This window comes from Pristiophorus japonicus, chromosome 2 (genome assembly GCF_044704955.1).
Source record: "Pristiophorus japonicus isolate sPriJap1 chromosome 2, sPriJap1.hap1, whole genome shotgun sequence".
Taxonomy (NCBI): Eukaryota; Metazoa; Chordata; class Chondrichthyes; family Pristiophoridae; genus Pristiophorus; species Pristiophorus japonicus.
The window spans coordinates 180,937,233-180,954,577 of NC_091978.1; the positions used below are offsets into that span (position 1 = coordinate 180,937,233).

The 17,345-nt window shown below is 43.2% G+C and overlaps 1 protein-coding gene across 2 annotated transcripts in view; it reads left to right on the top strand.

Moving 5' to 3' along the window:
* arap2 (ArfGAP with RhoGAP domain, ankyrin repeat and PH domain 2) overlaps positions 1 to 17,345 on the top strand; it is a 598,549-nt gene that overhangs the window by 178,861 nt on the left and 402,343 nt on the right. For both annotated transcript variants that reach the window (XM_070870551.1, XM_070870553.1), the window contains exon 7: positions 14,008 to 14,077. In XM_070870551.1, coding sequence (XP_070726652.1) covers positions 14,008 to 14,077 — 70 coding nt within the window. The remainder of the gene's footprint in view (positions 1 to 14,007; positions 14,078 to 17,345) is intronic.

The window sequence follows — 17,345 nt, forward strand, 5'->3', positions numbered from 1 at the left end:
GTCCTTGGTTGCTGGGATGCACATTCCGTCCGTTAAATTAAACAAGACTCCATAGTTCATATAGTTGTTTATTTCCAGCGTGCTCTGCTGTCCGTCGGTGTTGCCCAGGGTACGTGCATGTCGCAGGGCTATCCATATTACGAGTAGCGCCTTTCGTATTCCCATTCCGGTAAGTATTATCTGTAATTTTAAACAGACGGCCTGGTCGTCACCAGGGGTTAAGTTTTTTTGCTCTACGAGTGTCCCTGTCACCCTGCAAAATCAGAAGGACAAGGTTATAATCGAACCATTTCGAGCTGAATCTGTAGGGCGTGCGCCCGTGTCTTTACCCACTTAAATATTACCCAAACTCCTATTATGACCAAGGCCAAAGCTATTCCTCCAAACATCGCTGTCTGCTTTACCGTTAGGTTGGGTTTGTGGACTACACCTACCCACCGTGGGGTACATTGGCTCTATTGCCAGAGGTGATGGTGCTATGGCTGCGCACTGCACTATCCGTCTAGTCCCGTTATCTCTTCCAGCCTGTTTATCTTAGCTTTTAACTCTTCAATTTGTTTTATTGAATATCTATTTCTTTATTGTATCAGGCAAGTATTATTACATAAGCTAGTTCTGTTTTTATTTTTGTTTCCTCTGTTAGGTGAGTCTTTTTTTTCCCTATTAAAAAAATCCAAATTAATAATGTTCAGTATAAAACGGCTGTCAATGGAAAGGGTTAACTCCTTTCCAGGTTTGTAAGAAGACCTGATGTCATTACGTGACTTCACGTAATCATCTGAAAAAAAAGTCTTTGTGCCTTCAAAACTGGCTTCGAAATTAGGAATCCGTTAAACAGCATAAATCATTAGAGTAAACTCCAATGTTTTCTTAACTTCTAATTCAAGTACTTGCCAAAGAATTTTTTTTTTTTTAAATTGTTTTAAAACAAGACCACACATACAATAGCAATTTTGTTTACTGAAATTCAATTCTGTTTTTTTTTTATTTCTCTCTTTCTCCTCGTTATCTTCAAAACCCTCCTGCTTGTTTAGACTGTTCGGGACATTTTGGAAATCTTTTCAAACTGCATTGAAACTTTTTCATAATTGAAAATTCGAATCCATGTAGAGTGTTTTTTACTTATTCCAATTTTTTTTTTTTCCTCTTCTAATTAAACCAATATCTTTTTCACAGCAAACATCAACTAGTATTTAGTAAGTTATGTCTTTTTCCATTTAGTCCGTTACATCTTTTTTTTTTTTTCTTTCTTCAAATTAGGTTTTGTATTTTACACGGAGGGTTCGTAACTCCATAAAGTTGTTAATTTGTTTACTTTCAAAGTGGCGTCTTTATCTTTTTCTTTTTCTCCATAACTGGAATGGAGACCAGCTTTGAGAGTTTGAGTGCTGCCTTTCGTTATCTCAAAATGCTCCAGTTTCAAAGCCGTTACTAAAGCTTGCTGTTTTTTAACATTTTCCAAAAGTTCCTTTTACACCTTCGCAGATAGCTCGCCACTTGCCCAGGAGTTTGACCTGATCAGATTTAATTTAATCTTTTTTTTTTAAATCCACCTCAGTATTTCCTGTGCCTTCTCTGAATATCTCAAAATCCCAATTCAAACTTTGTAATTTCAATCTTTATTTGAAACTTTTTTTTTTAGAAGCTCTTTTTTTTTAAAGCATTCTTTATCTCATTCCGAGACTAAATTTATGTCTTTCAACCCAATCAATCATTGCATGTTTTCTTTCGGCAAGTAAGTGAGCATGTCAAATAAATATTTTGCTCAACAAACCTATTCTTTATTTGTTTATTCTCCTAGCTCCGTAACTTATCATCCGAATAAATCCACACCTGCGTTTCTAACTTAAATGTCTTAAAACTTCCCACATACAGGACAACATTACAAAGGGTTTAAAAAAAAAGACTTTCACTCTGTTTCTAAAATAAACAGACACTTGCATTCCTCTTCCAACCAGGCTTTCGGAACATGAAAACATAAAACAAAAATTCATTCTGCAGTCAAAAATCACACAGACACTTCTCACTCAACGATCAGACATTTACAACAGTCTCTCTTCTTGTTTTGGCCGGCTCTATTTTTGGATCCATGACCTTTCAGGGAATTCGTAGTTTTATCTAAATAATTCCTCACATAACTAATTCCTGAGGATTCCACCCTGCTTTAATCATTTTTTCAATTAGCTTCTTTTGTTTTTCCGCCAGGTGGCGGGTAAGCGACCCTTCTGGTCCCCACTCGAGTTTACTTGTTTTCATGGCCATTCCTGGGTAGGACTGGTATCGTTAGGAATCTACTCTCAGCGGTCCGCTTTCTTTCTAGCGCGACTTGTAGTAAACTGTCTCTTGGCTACTGTCAGGTCACAAGTTCTGCTGTTACACAAACTTATACAATTCTTAAAAACGCGTTTAAGCAATTCCCGCAGTGCTCTACGTATCCTTAACGACTACCTACCACCGCTCAGCCCGTTGGTCCGACCCTGTTCACAGGTTTGGATTCCGTTAGCCGCTGTACACCGCTTGGTTCTATCCCGGGGTATTTCAAATTACACTACTGGGTCCGGAAGATGTCTCTCGGTATCACGATCCCACGGTCTAAGTGTGTTCCCTACGCCTACTTGGTTCCTGGCCGTCACGTGGGACAAAAGTCCTCTTAATTCAGGCTCAGGCTAGGCGTTTGAGATATTAGACCGTCTCCTCATGTCGATCAACCAGCTTCCACCTTCCGCACCCTTTATACTTAAAAATTGTTTTTTATACTCACCCGGGTTTTTTTTCCAAGGGCGTCCAGCGACTCCGGGAAATCCTGCCGACTACGCCATTGTTAGCGTTAGTGTTTTCTCTGAAGAATCACTCAACACTCAGGGTCGGTTCCAATGCTGAAGCAGCTTTATTACGCTCAGCGGGAAGGAAAAACTCAGGACCGTATCCAGGTTTCTCTTCACAGAACAAAGAGTTACATGTACCTTTATATGTTTTACAACAGTTACAAAACAGCTTACTGCAGTTACACAGCTCATCACGGCTGGACACAAGCCAATCATAACGATTATAGATTACATATAGGTTTTTTAATCCAATAGAATTCTCCTAGTAACCAGGGAACCATTGTCAATTTGGGTTGATCGATGACTTTATATGTTCTCTCCCTAGTTCTTTCATCTGGGAGAAATAATTGGTTTGTAGCCTTGTTTACAGCAAATGGTTTCCCTCTTATCTTTCTTCCTGGGGAATTAATTGGTTTATGGCCTTGTTCACAGGAGATGGCTTCCTTCTTATCTCTGCCTTCCCAGGCATTCCTACAGTGGGCCTCACAGGGTTATTGCTCGGTCAGTGAACGTTCAACAGTTCACAGTTTGACTACCTGATTTCCCATAATGCCTGGGCAGCCATTTTATGTGTGTGTCCATTTAAGCTTATGTGAGTTCTAAATATCCAGCAGGTGCCTAATGCCTAAGTCTATATATATCTTTCGACTCTCTACAACAATGGCCAATTCCAATGACGAAAATATCCTGCAGAACTTCGTTGAGGTGGTCGCCGAACTCGCACGGTGCCGCCAGCCTCCTGAGGTCTGCGGCGTACTTCGCGACTTCCTTGTCTTCGGGCCATTGATGGGTATAGAACTGGTGTCTGGCTGTGAGGATGCTCTCCTTGGGCTTGAGTTGCTCCTGGATCAGGGTTACGAGCTTCTTGTACGACTTGGTCGTTGTCTTCACTGGTGCCAGCAAGTCCATGACAAGGCCATAGACATTGGGCCCACAACTGGTTAGCAGGATAGCGCAGCGCTTATCAGCCAGTGTGGCCGGGTCGTCTCCTGCCAAGTCATTTGCTGTGAAAAAGTGTTTTAGCCTTTCCACAAAGGCGTCCCAATCATCACCATCGGCGAACTGCTGCAACGTACCAGGGGTAGCCATTTTCGCGTGAAAGTTCGTATTCTTGTTGCCAGTTGTTGTGTCCTTAGATGCTCTAACAATGACTCCAGTGTGTTATACTTGAACTGCAGTGATCTTAGTCCTTTATTAGTTAACTCCAGAGTGAGTAGGCCAGGCACACCTGTATAGGTAACCTACAAGTCTCCCACTGCTGTGCCCACTGGTGACACACCTTGATATGGTACCAACAGTGGGCATGTAAGATACATGATATCATCCACTTGGCATTTGATGTAGTCCTGTTTTTCAACAGGTTGGTACCTTATTTATAGATATGCTTAGTGCTGTTCCTAGCATGTTCTTCTGCACTCCTCATTGAACCAGGGTTGGTTCTCTGGCTTGATGGTAATAGTAGAGGGCTGTGCCGGGCCATGAGATTAGAGATTTTGGTGGAATATAATTCTGCTGCTGCTGATGGCCAACAGCGCCTCATCGATGCCCAATTTTGAGCTGCTAGATCTGTTCTGAATTTATCCCATTTAACACAATAGTAGTGCCACAGAACATGATGGAGGGTGTCTTCAGTGTGAAGATGGGACCTCATCTCCACAATGACTGTGTGGATATCACTACTACCAATGCTGTCATGGACAGATGCTTCTGCGACAGGTAAATTAGTGAGGAAGAGATCAAGTAGGTTTTTTCCTCGTGTTGGTTCTCTCACCACCTGCTGCAGGCCCAGTCAGCTATGTCTTTCAAGACTCGGCCAGCTCGGTCAGTAATGGTGCTACCGAGTCAATCTTGGTGATGGACATTGAAGTCCCCCACCCAGAGTACATTCTGTGCCCTTGCTACCCTCAGTGCTTCTTCCAAGTGGTGTTCAACATGGAGGAGCACTGATTGATCAGCTGAGGGAGGGCAATAGGTGGTAATCAGCAGGAGTTTTCCTTGCCCATGCTTGACCTGAAGCCATGAGAATTTATGGGGTCCTGAGTCAATGTTGAGGACTCCCAGGGCCACTCCCTCCCGACTGTATACTACTGTGCCACCAACTCAGATGGATCTGTCCTGCCAGTGGGACATACCCAGAAATGGTGATGGAGGCATCTGGGACATTGGCTGAAAGCTATGATTCTGAGAGTATGACTATGTCGGGCTGTTGCTTGACTAGTCTGTGGGACAGCTCTCCCAATTTTTGGCACAAGTCCCCAGATGTTAGTGAAGAGGACTTTACAGGGTCGACTGTGCCATTGTCATGTCCGAAGCTGGTGCTGAGGTCAATGCCGGGTAGTCCGTCCGGTTTTTTAATTCCTATTGTTTTTCGTAGTGGTTGTGTATAACCGAGTAGCTTGCTAGGCCATTTAAGACTCAACCTCATTGCTCTGGGTCTGGAGTCACATATAGGCCAAACCAGGAAAGGACAGCAGATTTCCTTCCGTAAAGGACATTAGTGAACTAGATGGGTTTTCGTGACAAAACGGTAGTTTCATGGTCACCATTACTGATACTAGCTTTTTATTCCAGATTTATTTAATTTACTGAATTTAAATTTCACAGCTGTCATGGTGGGATTTGAACTCATATCTCTGGATTATTAGCCCAGGCCTCTGGATTACTCGTCCAGTAATTTAACCCACAGTGAAGTGTCTAAAGGTAAACTCACAGTGGGAGAATTGAGGCTTTCTTTAAGTAAAACTTATGTCCTTCAAGATGCATTTTTCTTCCCAATAGTCCCATCAGTAAAAAAGCCATTTTACAACCACTTCCCACGCTTATACTCTCTATCAAGTATTGAGTCCCTGTGGCCTTTGCAGCTATCAATGCAGAGTATGGGGGAAGAATAGAAGGGGAAATTTCAAAACATTTCTTTTAGAACATGAATTATTAGTTTGAGGCTGAATGGTTTCAGCAGTTCCCACCTTTCAGTAACATCATCATAGGCAGTCCCTCAAAGCGAGGATGACTTGCTTCCACGCCAAAAAGGGATAAGTTCACAGGTGTTTCAATGAAGGACCTAATATTCCAGATCCCGAACTACATAGTGAAGGGTGGAAGATGCCTGTGCTTGGATTTTTTTTAACGTGTGGTGGCCGTTGCACACCAGCCACCACACGGGCTTGACAGAGCTAGGTCTTGGTCCAGTGGCAAGGATTAACCAAGACAACTGGAGACCAGCTCTGCTGCGTGGACCTAGTGCGCACACATATCGCAGTGTGGGCTGGCCCGTGCTGCCCCTAGGCCCTCGCCTCTTCTGGGCCCCAGACTCGTGCCTCTCCTGGGCCCCGGTCACTTCCTTCTACAAACTCTTGGCGCTCCTTCGCCCCTCCTGCTGTGCCTGCCCGCACTGCAATCAGCGACCTGGCTTCGCAGCCGTCGCCCTCCTGCAGTGGTATGCCGCCGCATGCTGCTCCCTCTGATGGCCCCGGCCTGCTGATGGTCAATGTGCAATCTATTACTTTACAATGTGCAATCTATTATTATACCAATTGTATCCACTAGATGTAGCTAAAGAGCTGTGTAAATTCACCAACAGCTTTGTGATTAAAAAATCAAGTGCAACATTTGGGTTTGTTAACCAGTATTGGCTTTTAGATTATTTTTGCAACTGACATCCAAAAGAAAAGTGGAAATTGTACTATTAACAATTATTATGTATTTAGTTTTTATCATAGGACAAAGGATGATTTGTTTTTTTTCCAATGGTGAAAGAGCCTGAAATTTCATAGACAAAAAAAAACAGGAGAATACCAGTTCGTCTCTGTAATTAACAATCTAATTAAATGGCATTTTCAGAAAGCACACCTTTCAAAGCTACACAGTCCCTTTTGTTAGCAGGCCATTAATTACAGAGAACAAACAAGGCATTCTCCTATTTTTCAGGGGAAAATATTAAAACCTAAATTCTGGATATTTTGAAGGGAAATGTGAGGAATGGTCCATTTTTTTCAACACCAGCTGATCATCTACTTACATGTAAGACAGATTTGAGAATTTGTTTTTTTACTGAAGTGCGAAAAAATATCTGGACATATTGTGCATTTAATATTTTCCACAGGGATTTGGTCCAATCCAGTCATGTGGTATATATGTATGATTTTTAAAAATATATTTGAACCTATTATTGCATTTGTGAGTTTTCTGAAAATTAAAGTTTAGAAAAATAACACGAGAATTTCATACATTACTGTGTCATTGTGGAAATCTAGATTAATTGGGAAATACAAGAGTATGTAAGGGAGGTTGTTTGTGCCATCTACTAACCATGTTCTTTGTCAGTTGATTGACGAGTTCAGTGGCATTACCTTTACCAACACTGTCTGTGAATCAGTGATTTTAATTTAGAAAATACTTAATGGCACAATACAGATTGCATGGTGTGCTTTGGGTTGATAGTAGAAAAAGACTTGGCATCTATTTGCTAAAATTGTATATGAAAGAACTGGCCCGAGAGCAAAGCTACTGTTTTGCTATAACTTTCATATCAATTCAAAGCAGTTTGGCCATGCAATAACACAAAATCGGCAATATAATTTGGGCATTGGGTAGCCAATGTGGTTTAGAAGTGCACAAAGATGAGGGTTATGAGAAAACTTCTAGGAGGCAGTCTTACATTGCTTGTACTGGACATTGGGTACAGCAACCCAGCTTGCTGCAAGACATATTTTACAGGTGCTCAGTCTTTCTTCTAACTTCACCTTCTAAATTTATTTTTCAATTACAGAATTAAGAATAAGTAGACATAAAAGGGAACCCCAAAATCTTTTATAAACATATAAAAAGTGAAAGGATAGTTAAAGGACTGGTAGGGCTGATTAGGGACAAAAAAGGAAATCTTCTTGTGGAGGCAAAGGGTACTGAATGCAAAAGGGAATTGGATAAGTACCTGTAGGAAAACAATTTACAGGGCTACAGGGAAAGGAAGGGGGAGTGGGACTAACTGAAGTGCTCTTGCAGAGAGCCGGCACCAACTCGACGGGCCGAATGGCTTCCTTCTGTGCTGTAACCATTCTATGATTCTATGATTCTACTTTTCATCTGTCTTCACAAAAGAAGAGGGTGAAGTTAATGTCACAGTAGTGGAGGGGAGGGTGGGGGGAGTAGAAATATTGGATAGGATAAAAATAGATGGAAAGGTGGTGCTAAATAGGTTGATATCAAAGTTAACAAGTCACCCAGTCCACATTGAATGCATCCTAGGTTGCTAAGGGAAGCAAGAGGAGGTAGCAGAAGCTCTGACCACAATCTTTCAATCCTCCTTGGATATGGGAATGATGCTAGAGGCCTGGAGGATTCCAAATGTTGCACCTCTTTTCATAAAAGGGGAGAGAGAGAAATCTGGTAACTGCAGACTAACTAGTTTAACGTCAATGGTGAGAAAGCTACTAGAGACCATTATCAAGGACAAAATTAATTCTCAATTGGAGAAGCATGTATTAACAAGGGACAGCCAGCACAGATTTCTTTCAAGGCAAATTGTGTCTGACTAACTTGATTGAATTCGTTCAAGTAACAGAGAGGGTTGATGAAGGTAGTGCAAAGATGTTGTATATATGGACTTTCAAAGGCATTTGATAAACTTCAACAACAGGAACAACAACTTGTATTTATATAGCGCCTTTAATGTAATAAAATGTCCCAAGGCGCTTCACAGGAGCATTATACAAGAAATAAAAATTGATACCGAGACATATAAGGAGCTTTTGGGGCAGGTGACCAAAAGCTTGGTCAAAGAGGTAGGTTTTAAGGAGCGTCTTAAAGGAGGAAAGAGAACTGGGGGAGGCAGAAAGATTTAGGGATGGAATTCCAGATCATGGGACCTAGGCAGCTGAAGGCACGACTGCCAATGGTGGAACAATTAAAATCGGGGATGTTCAAAAGGCCAGATTTGGTGGAGTGCAGATATCTCGTATTATAGGGCCTGATTACAGAGATAAGGAGAGGCTTTCAAAGCAAGGGTGAGAATTTTAAAATCGAGACGTTGCTTAACCAGGAGCCAATGTCGGTCAGCTAGCATGGGAGAATGCTGAGCGAGATTTGGTGTGAATTAGGACAGGGGCGGCAGAGTTTTGGATGACTTCAAGTTTATGGAGGGTAGAACTAGGGAAGCCAGCCAGGAGTGCATTGGAATAGTCAAGTCTAGAGGTAACAAAGGCATGGATGAGGGTTTCAGCAACAGATAAGCTGAAGCAAGGGTGGAGACTGTTGATATTACAAAGGTGGAAATGGGCGGACTTAGTGATGGAACGGATATGAGGTAGCAAGCTCAATTCATGGTCAAATATGACACCAAGGTTGCGAACAGACTTGGTCAGCTGTAGAAAGTTGCCAGGGAAAGGGATCGAATAAGTGGCAAAGGAACGGAGTTTGTGGAGTGAATTGAAGACAATGACTTATACTTAATTGGAGGAAATTTCTGCTCATCCAGTGCTGGATGATGGACAAGCAGTCTGACAGTATAGAGACAGTTGCGGGTACGAGAGAGGTGGAGGAGTAGTAGAGCTGGGTGTCGTCAGCATACATGTGAAAACTCATGCTGCCACTGAAGGGCAGCATATAGATGAGAAGTAGGAGGGAGCCAAAGATAAAACCTTGGGGGAGACCAGAGGTGATGGTGCATGAGCAGGAAGAGAAGCTGTTGCAGGTGATTCTATGGCTATGGCTAAGGAGGGAGAGAGAAAACAGGGAATTATAGACCGGTCAGCCTGACATCGGTAGTGGGTAAAATGATGGAATCAATTATTAAGGATGTCATAGCAGTGCATTTGGAAAGAGGTGACATGATAGGTCCAAGTCAGCATGGATTTGTGAAAGGGAAATCATGCTTGACAAATCTTCTGGAATTTTTTGAGGATGTTTCCAGTAGAGTGGATAAGGGAGAACCAGTTGATGTGGTATATTTGGACTTTCAGAAGGCGTTCGACAAGGTCCCACACAAGAGATTGATGTGCAAAGTTAGAGCACATGGGATTGGGGGTAGTGTACTGACATGGATTGAGAACTGGTTGTCAGACAGGAAGCAAAGAGTAGGAGTAAATGGGTACTTTTCAGAATGGCAGGCAGTGACTAGTGGGGTACCGCAAGGTTCTGTGCTGGGGCCCCAGCTGTTTACACTGTACATTAATGATTTAGATGAGGGGATTAAATGTAGTATCTCCAAATTTGCGGATGACACTAAGTTGGGTGGCAGTGTGAGCTGCGAGGAGGATGCTGTGAGGCTGCAGAGCGACTTGGATAGGTTAGGTGAGTGGGCAAATGCATGGCAGATGAAGTATAATGTGGATAAATGTGAGGTTATCCACTTTGGTGGTAAAAACAGAGAGACAGACTATTATCTGAATGGTGACAGATTAGGAAAAGGGGAGGTGCAAAGAGACCTGGGTGTCATGGTACATCAGTCATTGAAGGTTGGCATGCAGGTGCAGCAGGCGGTTAAGAAAGCAAATGGCATGTTGGCCTTCATAGCAAGGGGATTTGAGTACAGGGGCAGGGAGGTGTTGCTACAGTTGTACAGGGCATTGGTGAGGCCACACCTGGAGTATTGTGTACAGTTTTGGTCTCCTAACCTGAGGAAGGACATTCTTGCTATTGAGGGAGTGCAGCGAAGGTTCACCAGACTGATTCCCGGGATGGCGGGACTGACCTATCAAGAAAGACTGGATCAACTGGGCTTGTATTCACTGGAGTTCAGAAGAATGAGAGGGGACCTCATAGAAACATATAAAATTCTGACGGGGTTAGACAGGTTAGATGCAGGAAGAATGTTCCCAATGTTGGGGAAGTCCAGAACCAGGGGTCACAGTCTAAGGATAAGGGGTAAGCCATTTAGGACCGAGATGCGGAGGAACTTCTTCACCCAGAGAGTGGTGAACCTGTGGAATTCTCTACCACAGAAAGTTGTTGAGGCCAATTCACTAAATATATTCAAAAAGGAGTTAGATGAGGTCCTTACTGCTAGGGGGATCAAGGGGTATGGCGAGAAAGCAGGAATGGGGTACTGAAGTTGAATGTTCAGCCATGAACTCATTGAATGGCGGTGCAGGCTAGAAGGGCCGAATGGCCTACTCCTGCACCTATTTTCTATGTTTCTATGTTTCTATGAAAGATAGGAATGGAACTAGACGACTGCTGTCCTATCCAGTTGGATGATGGTGGAGAGGCGTTGGAGCAGAATTTTGTGGTGAACCATGTCGTGGGCTGTAGACCGGTCAAGAAGGGATAATTTACCGTTGTCACAGTCAATTAGGATTTCATTTGTGGCCTTGGTAAGAGCTGTTTCAGTACTGTGACAGGGACTGAAGCCCGATTGGAGAAATTCAAACCAGGAGTTTCGGGAAAGATGGGTGCAGATTTGGGAGGCCACATCACGGTCAAGGACTTTGAAGAGGAAAGGGAGGTTGGAGATGGGGCAGTAATTTTCAAGGATGGATGGGTCAAGGGTTGTTTGTTTGAGGAGAGGGGTGATGACGGCAAATTTGAAGGAGAGGAGGGACAATACCGGAGGAGATTGAACAGTTATCAATATCTGCTAACATCGGAGCCAAGAAGGAAAGTTGGGTGGTTGGCAGTTTAGTAGGAATAGGGTCGAGAGAGTAGAAGGTCGGTCTCATTGACAAAATGAGCTTTGAAAGGGCAAGAGGGGAGATAGGAGAGAAACTAGAGAAATATGCAAACTCAAGGTTAGGGTAGGGTGAAAACTGAGAGGAAGTAAGGCCCGGTAGGTTCGAGGAAGGTAGGGAAGTAGTAGAGCCAGTTGAACGGATGTTCTCCATCTTTTTAACAAAAGGATCCATGAGCCCCTCACATTTATTATTGGAGGTGAGGGAGCAGGAATCAGTTGAGGAAACAGAAGACAGTTTGTGCTGAAGAGAGGCCTGGTATCCTTGCCTTCCTGGATGATCTTAGAATAGTGGGCAGTTTTTGCAATGGAGAGCAGGATCTGATAATGCTTTGTATGATCCAGCCATATCTGGTGATGGATGGTTGGATCAGTTGTCTGTCAAAGATGTTCAATCTCCATCCCTTGGACTTAAGGGGAGTGGAGATGAGAGGTATATCAAGGGAGCGAATGATGAGTGAATGTAATTATTTTTAGTGGGGACAAGGGCATCAAACGTGGTGGAGAGGGTGTGATCTAGCAAATCAGTAGCTGCAGAAATGTCATGAAGAATTGTAGGCCAAAGGCTAGATAGTTCAATATTAGCAAGTGCTGTAGTAAAGGACTTGAGAGAGAGGTTTTTTCCAGGGGTAGATGCAGAAAGAGGTTCAGAGGGGGAAGGGAAATATGGATAGAGAGTGATATAAGGAAATGGTCAAAGATTGCCTTCCAATGATAGTTGCAGTGGGGGTAGCGAGGCCATGCAAGATGTCACGGTCGAGGGGGCTGGCCATGTTTATATGGAGGGAGAGATTAAGGGAGGAAAGGTCGGCAGTGAGCTCAGATAAAGGTGGAGGTTAAAATCACCAAGGATGAGAAGTCGCTCGAGGCAGAGGGAGGAAAGCAGAGAAGATAGCTGTGAGAAAATTGGTGGTGTATTTGGGTGGGCAGTACAGAACAACACCAGCAACTTGTATTTCTATAGCACCTTAACGCGCTTCACAGGTGTCTTATAAGACAAAAAAAATGTTTTGACACTGAGCCACATGAGAAGAAATTACAGCAGATGAACAAAAGCTTGGTCAAAGAGGTAGATTTTAAGGAGTGTCTTCAAGGAGGAAAGAGAGGTAGAGAAGCAGAGAGGTTTTGGGAGGGAGTTCCAGTGCTGAAGACGTGGCCACCAATGGTTGTGCAGTTATAATCAGGGATGCTCAAGAGGCCAGAATTAGAGGAGCACAGATATCTCGGGGGATTGTGAGGCTGAAGGAGATTACAGAGGTATGGAAGGGCGAGTCCATGGAGTGTTTTGTAAAAAGGACATGGAGGGATTTGTAAACAAGGATGAGAATTTTGAAATCGAGGCGTTGCTTAACCAGGAGCCAATGTAGGTCAGCGAGCACAGGGATGATGGGTGAATGGAACTTGGTGTGAGTTAGGACATGGGCTGCCAGGTTTTGGATGACCTCAAGTTTACATAGAGTAGAATGTGGGAGGCCAGCCAGGTGTGCATTGGAGTAGTCAAGTGTAGAGGTAACAAAGACATGGATGAGGGTTTCAGCAGCAGATGAGCTGAGGCAGCGGCAGAGATAGGCAATATTATGGAGGTAGAAATAGGCAGTTTTAGTTTTGCTGTGGATATATGGCCGGAAGCTCATTTCATGTCAAATATGATACCAAGGTTGCGAACAGTCTGGTTCAGCCTCAGACAGATGCTAGGGAGAGGGATGGAGTCAATGGCTAGGGAACGCAGTTTCTGATGAGGATTTTAAAAGAGAGCTGTGAGGGGTGGAACTAGGTGAGATGCTCGAAGCTGATGTGTGTCCTGGACTGCAGGTACTTGTTGAACCAAGGTTGTTAATGCATGTCCTGGTCTGCAGGTACTTGTTGAACCAAGGTTGTTAATGTATGACCTGGACTGCGGGAAATCTGTTGCCTGTTAATACCTGTAGAATTTTTCCAAGACCCTGAAATTGTTCTGTGGGATACTGGTGTACAAACACCTGACCTGTTTGTCTGAAATTCCTCACTGTTATTTTAGCCACGGTATATTTTACAGTGAGGTTGAAAAAATATCAACTGGCATAATTTACTCACGTTGATTTAAAAAAAAAATTATGGGTTACCTCTGCTAAATAGCAGAGAGAGATTTCAGACTACTACGTTAAGTGTTTGTGCAATATTGTCCCATGGAGCAATTTCAAAAGTCAGAACTTTCTCTGGGACAATTTCTTGAGGTACAAACATCCCTACATTCCAACAGTGACTGCACATCAAAAGCACTTCATTGGCTATGAAGCACTTTGGGATGCCATGTGATCATGAAAGGTGCTATATAATAACATCTTTCAGCTTTCACTGCAGTTGTCTCAGCTACATCTTTTCAATTCTAACAGAAACAAAAGAAAACATGTTATGGTAAATTTACAAATCTACCACAAATATTAAAGAAATGTTCTTGTATTTCAGTGTTACTATGCATTTAACCAAGGACTGACTGGCCGAATTTCGTCACATTGATTTTTTTTTCCAAATTTATTACAGGAATTGTGTGTTCCAGAAACGATGGGTTAAGTTTGATGGAGAGAATTTGTCATACTACAACAATGAGAAGGTACATGTGCAAATCTGAAATGTGCTCATTAGAAGATCTATGAAACCTATTTGAAATCTAAACTTGTATTAATATCAGTGAATTACATTCAGAATTTTTTTGATTAAAAAAATGGTGGTATTGAAAATAGTGATTTTTTTTCACATTTAAGATGGTCTGCGTATTTAAGAATATAGTTGGCTGGCAGTAAAATACAAGTCAATTTCATTTTTTTAATAACCTCTATCATCCTTCTTTTAAACTGGTTGCTGGAGGCATGAGATGCAACCATTGATAATTCTCTCTGAATCTTCCCTTCCCTTTGCTGTGCCGCAGAGGTTGGGAACTCAATGGAGTGTGTGGGGGTGGGGGGGGCGTGCAATGGAATTTGATTCCATTCTCTCACTGGCACAAGTTAGTAATTTTTCTTTAATGGGATTATAACCAACAGAGCAAAACTCAGGAATGTTGATTATCAGAACCTCAAGATTCATTAACTGCCTTAAATCTCATTACTCTACATTTCATTTATTGTTGTAACGTGTGCCAAATGTTTTTGCTGATTACCAGATCTTAGTTGAAGTTGCTTTACATTGTTGGTTGCTTTTTATGGCACTATTGCTGTTGGAGAGCAATGTTCATAAATGATGATAACTCATTATATATAATGGTGTCAGACTTGAAGGTATACACCAACATGTGACTGGTACTGAAACACATTAGAAACATAGAAAGTTACAATGCAGAAGAAAGCCATCTCGGCCCATCATGTCCACGTCGGCCGACAAAGAACCGCACGGCCCTCGGTCAGCAGCCCTGAAGGTTACATATAAACCTATGAATAATGGCGCAACGGTAAAGAGCACCCAGCCCAACCAGTCCGCCGCACACAACTGCGACATCCCTTACACGGAAACATCCATCCCAACTGAAGCCATGTGATCTCCTGGGAGAGGCAAAAACCAGATTAAAAACCCAGACCAATTAGGGGAAAAAAATCTGGGAAAATTCCTCTCCGACCCATCCAGGCGATCGAAACTAGTTCAGGAGATCGCCCTGGCCGTATTCGATTCCCTGCAGTACTTACCATCGTATCTCCGCCAGCCAACAAGAGGTTATCCAGTCTAATCCCAATTACCAGCTCCAGGTCCGTAACCCTGCAGATTATGGCACTTTAAGTGCCCATCCAAGCACCTTTTAAATGTGGTGAGGGTTTCTGCATCCACCAACCTTCCAGGCAGTGAGTTCCAGACCCCCACAACCCTCTGCGTGAAGAATCCACCCCCCCTCCACCCCACCAAATCTCCTCTGAACCTTCCACCAACCACCTTAAAACTATGCCTCCTCGTAATAGAGACCTCCACCAATGGAAATAGGCCCTTGCTATCCACTAGATCCAGGCCCCTCAAGTGGGGGGGGGGAGTATGAGGTGGGTTGGTGGCGTAGTTAAAATTCAACTGAAAAATGTGATGAGGCCAAGTGCTCTATATGGCAAAACTCTCTTACAGTGTCATCTACAGGTCACATAGGTAATTCCAAATGTAACAGGGATGTGGAGACACATTACATTAAAATCACCAAAATAATATTGACGGGTTATCTATTTTAATAACGTAAGTGTATTTTATGGATCCCGTCCTAAGTAATCATAAGTTTTAAAATGCAGCTCACCGCATTACTATGTCTACATGCTCAATAGCTTTACAATAGTTTGGTCTGATGCTCAGGATTGTTACTCGAACTGAAGGCCGAAGCTAAACAGTACCATTTAAAATACAGTCACAGAATTTCCCTTGCCACTGCCACTACAGTGGACATGAATTAAGTTGCTGAGCCCAAACTTCCAGCAGCTGATCAGGTCACACTGGACTCTTGGTCCAAATCATGGCCACCAACCAGGTTGCTTCTGTTATCCCCACAAACCAGATCGATCAGGCAGTTCCAGCCTCCAGGTAGGCCTAGACCCTAACCACTGGGAAGGCCCCGTTTCCTGATCATGAGGCCCAGGATTCCAAGTATCACAAGGACCCCAACTCTTTAAACTGGTACCAGACCCTGACCGCCATTTTAAAGCTCCACTTACTGCATCATGCCTGTATTGATCTTTGACCCCAACGCCACACTACTCCCCTGATGATTGCCTTCCTGCCTTTGTCTCATCACACCTACAGTGATGCCTGGTCCAAGAACGGCTCAATTTTAAAAAGCTCATCCTTGTTTTTAAATTCCTCCATGGCCTTGTGCCAACTTATTTCTGTAACCTCGTCCAGCTCTGCAAGCATTTGAGATCTCTGCATTCCTTCAATTCTGGCCTTTTGCGCATCCCCGATTTTAACCATTCCACAATTGGCGGCCGTGCTATCAGCTGCCCAGGCCTAAAGCTCTGGAATTTCCTCCCTAAACCTCTCTGTCTCTCTACTTCTCTCTCCTCCTTTGTAATGCTAACACTACCTATTTGACCAAGCTTTTGATTATCTGTCCTGATATCTCCTTCTGTGACTTGGTATCAAAAATGTTTTTATTGATGATGCTCTTGTTATGCCGCTTGGAATGTTTTTCAATATTAAAGATGCTATATAAATGCAGTAAGTTGTTATTGTTGTCCCAGGCCCAAGTCCCTCCTGGATGGGCTGTGGCTTCCCGCTGCTTCAAGCTGGATGTCCTTGGCTGCAACCATCATTTCATTCCAGAACATCCTTGTGAGTTGCCCCATTCCCTTCCAGCTGCAGAACCTGCCCGCTGAGCTCTCTGGGGGTCTACTTTACACTATCTCCCTTTCACTTCCAATAACTCCTCTCATTGCCCCAGCTTTCTATTACCCATCCACACTGTGCCCTGCAAAGCTCTGCTGTTTTGGGAACAAGTCCCTCATCTTACATGGGCTTAATGTAGATGAATGCGCTGACATCATGGGCCTGTCTGAAATCTAGTTTACTGGTAATGATTCTTTACACCACCACTTCCACCACATTTGGTTATACTTTCCATCAGGTCCCCTGCCCTAACTGCAACGGTGGGGTCTTGGGCCTCTTCTCAACTTATTTCCTTTTGCCCATGGCCCCTTCCAGACATTTAAGCACCTTATTTTCTTTCACTTTTCCCATCTTTTCTAAACCTATTGGTGGACCTCAGCACCAATGGATTTTCTCCGCTCTCCTCACTTCACTTCTAAATTGAGCTACTTCCCTGCTCATCAGTTTTGACATTCACCTGGAGTCGAACTGCTTCAGTTTCTCTGCCCTCCTTTCTTCACTAACCTTTCCCTGCACATTATCTCTCCAACCCACGT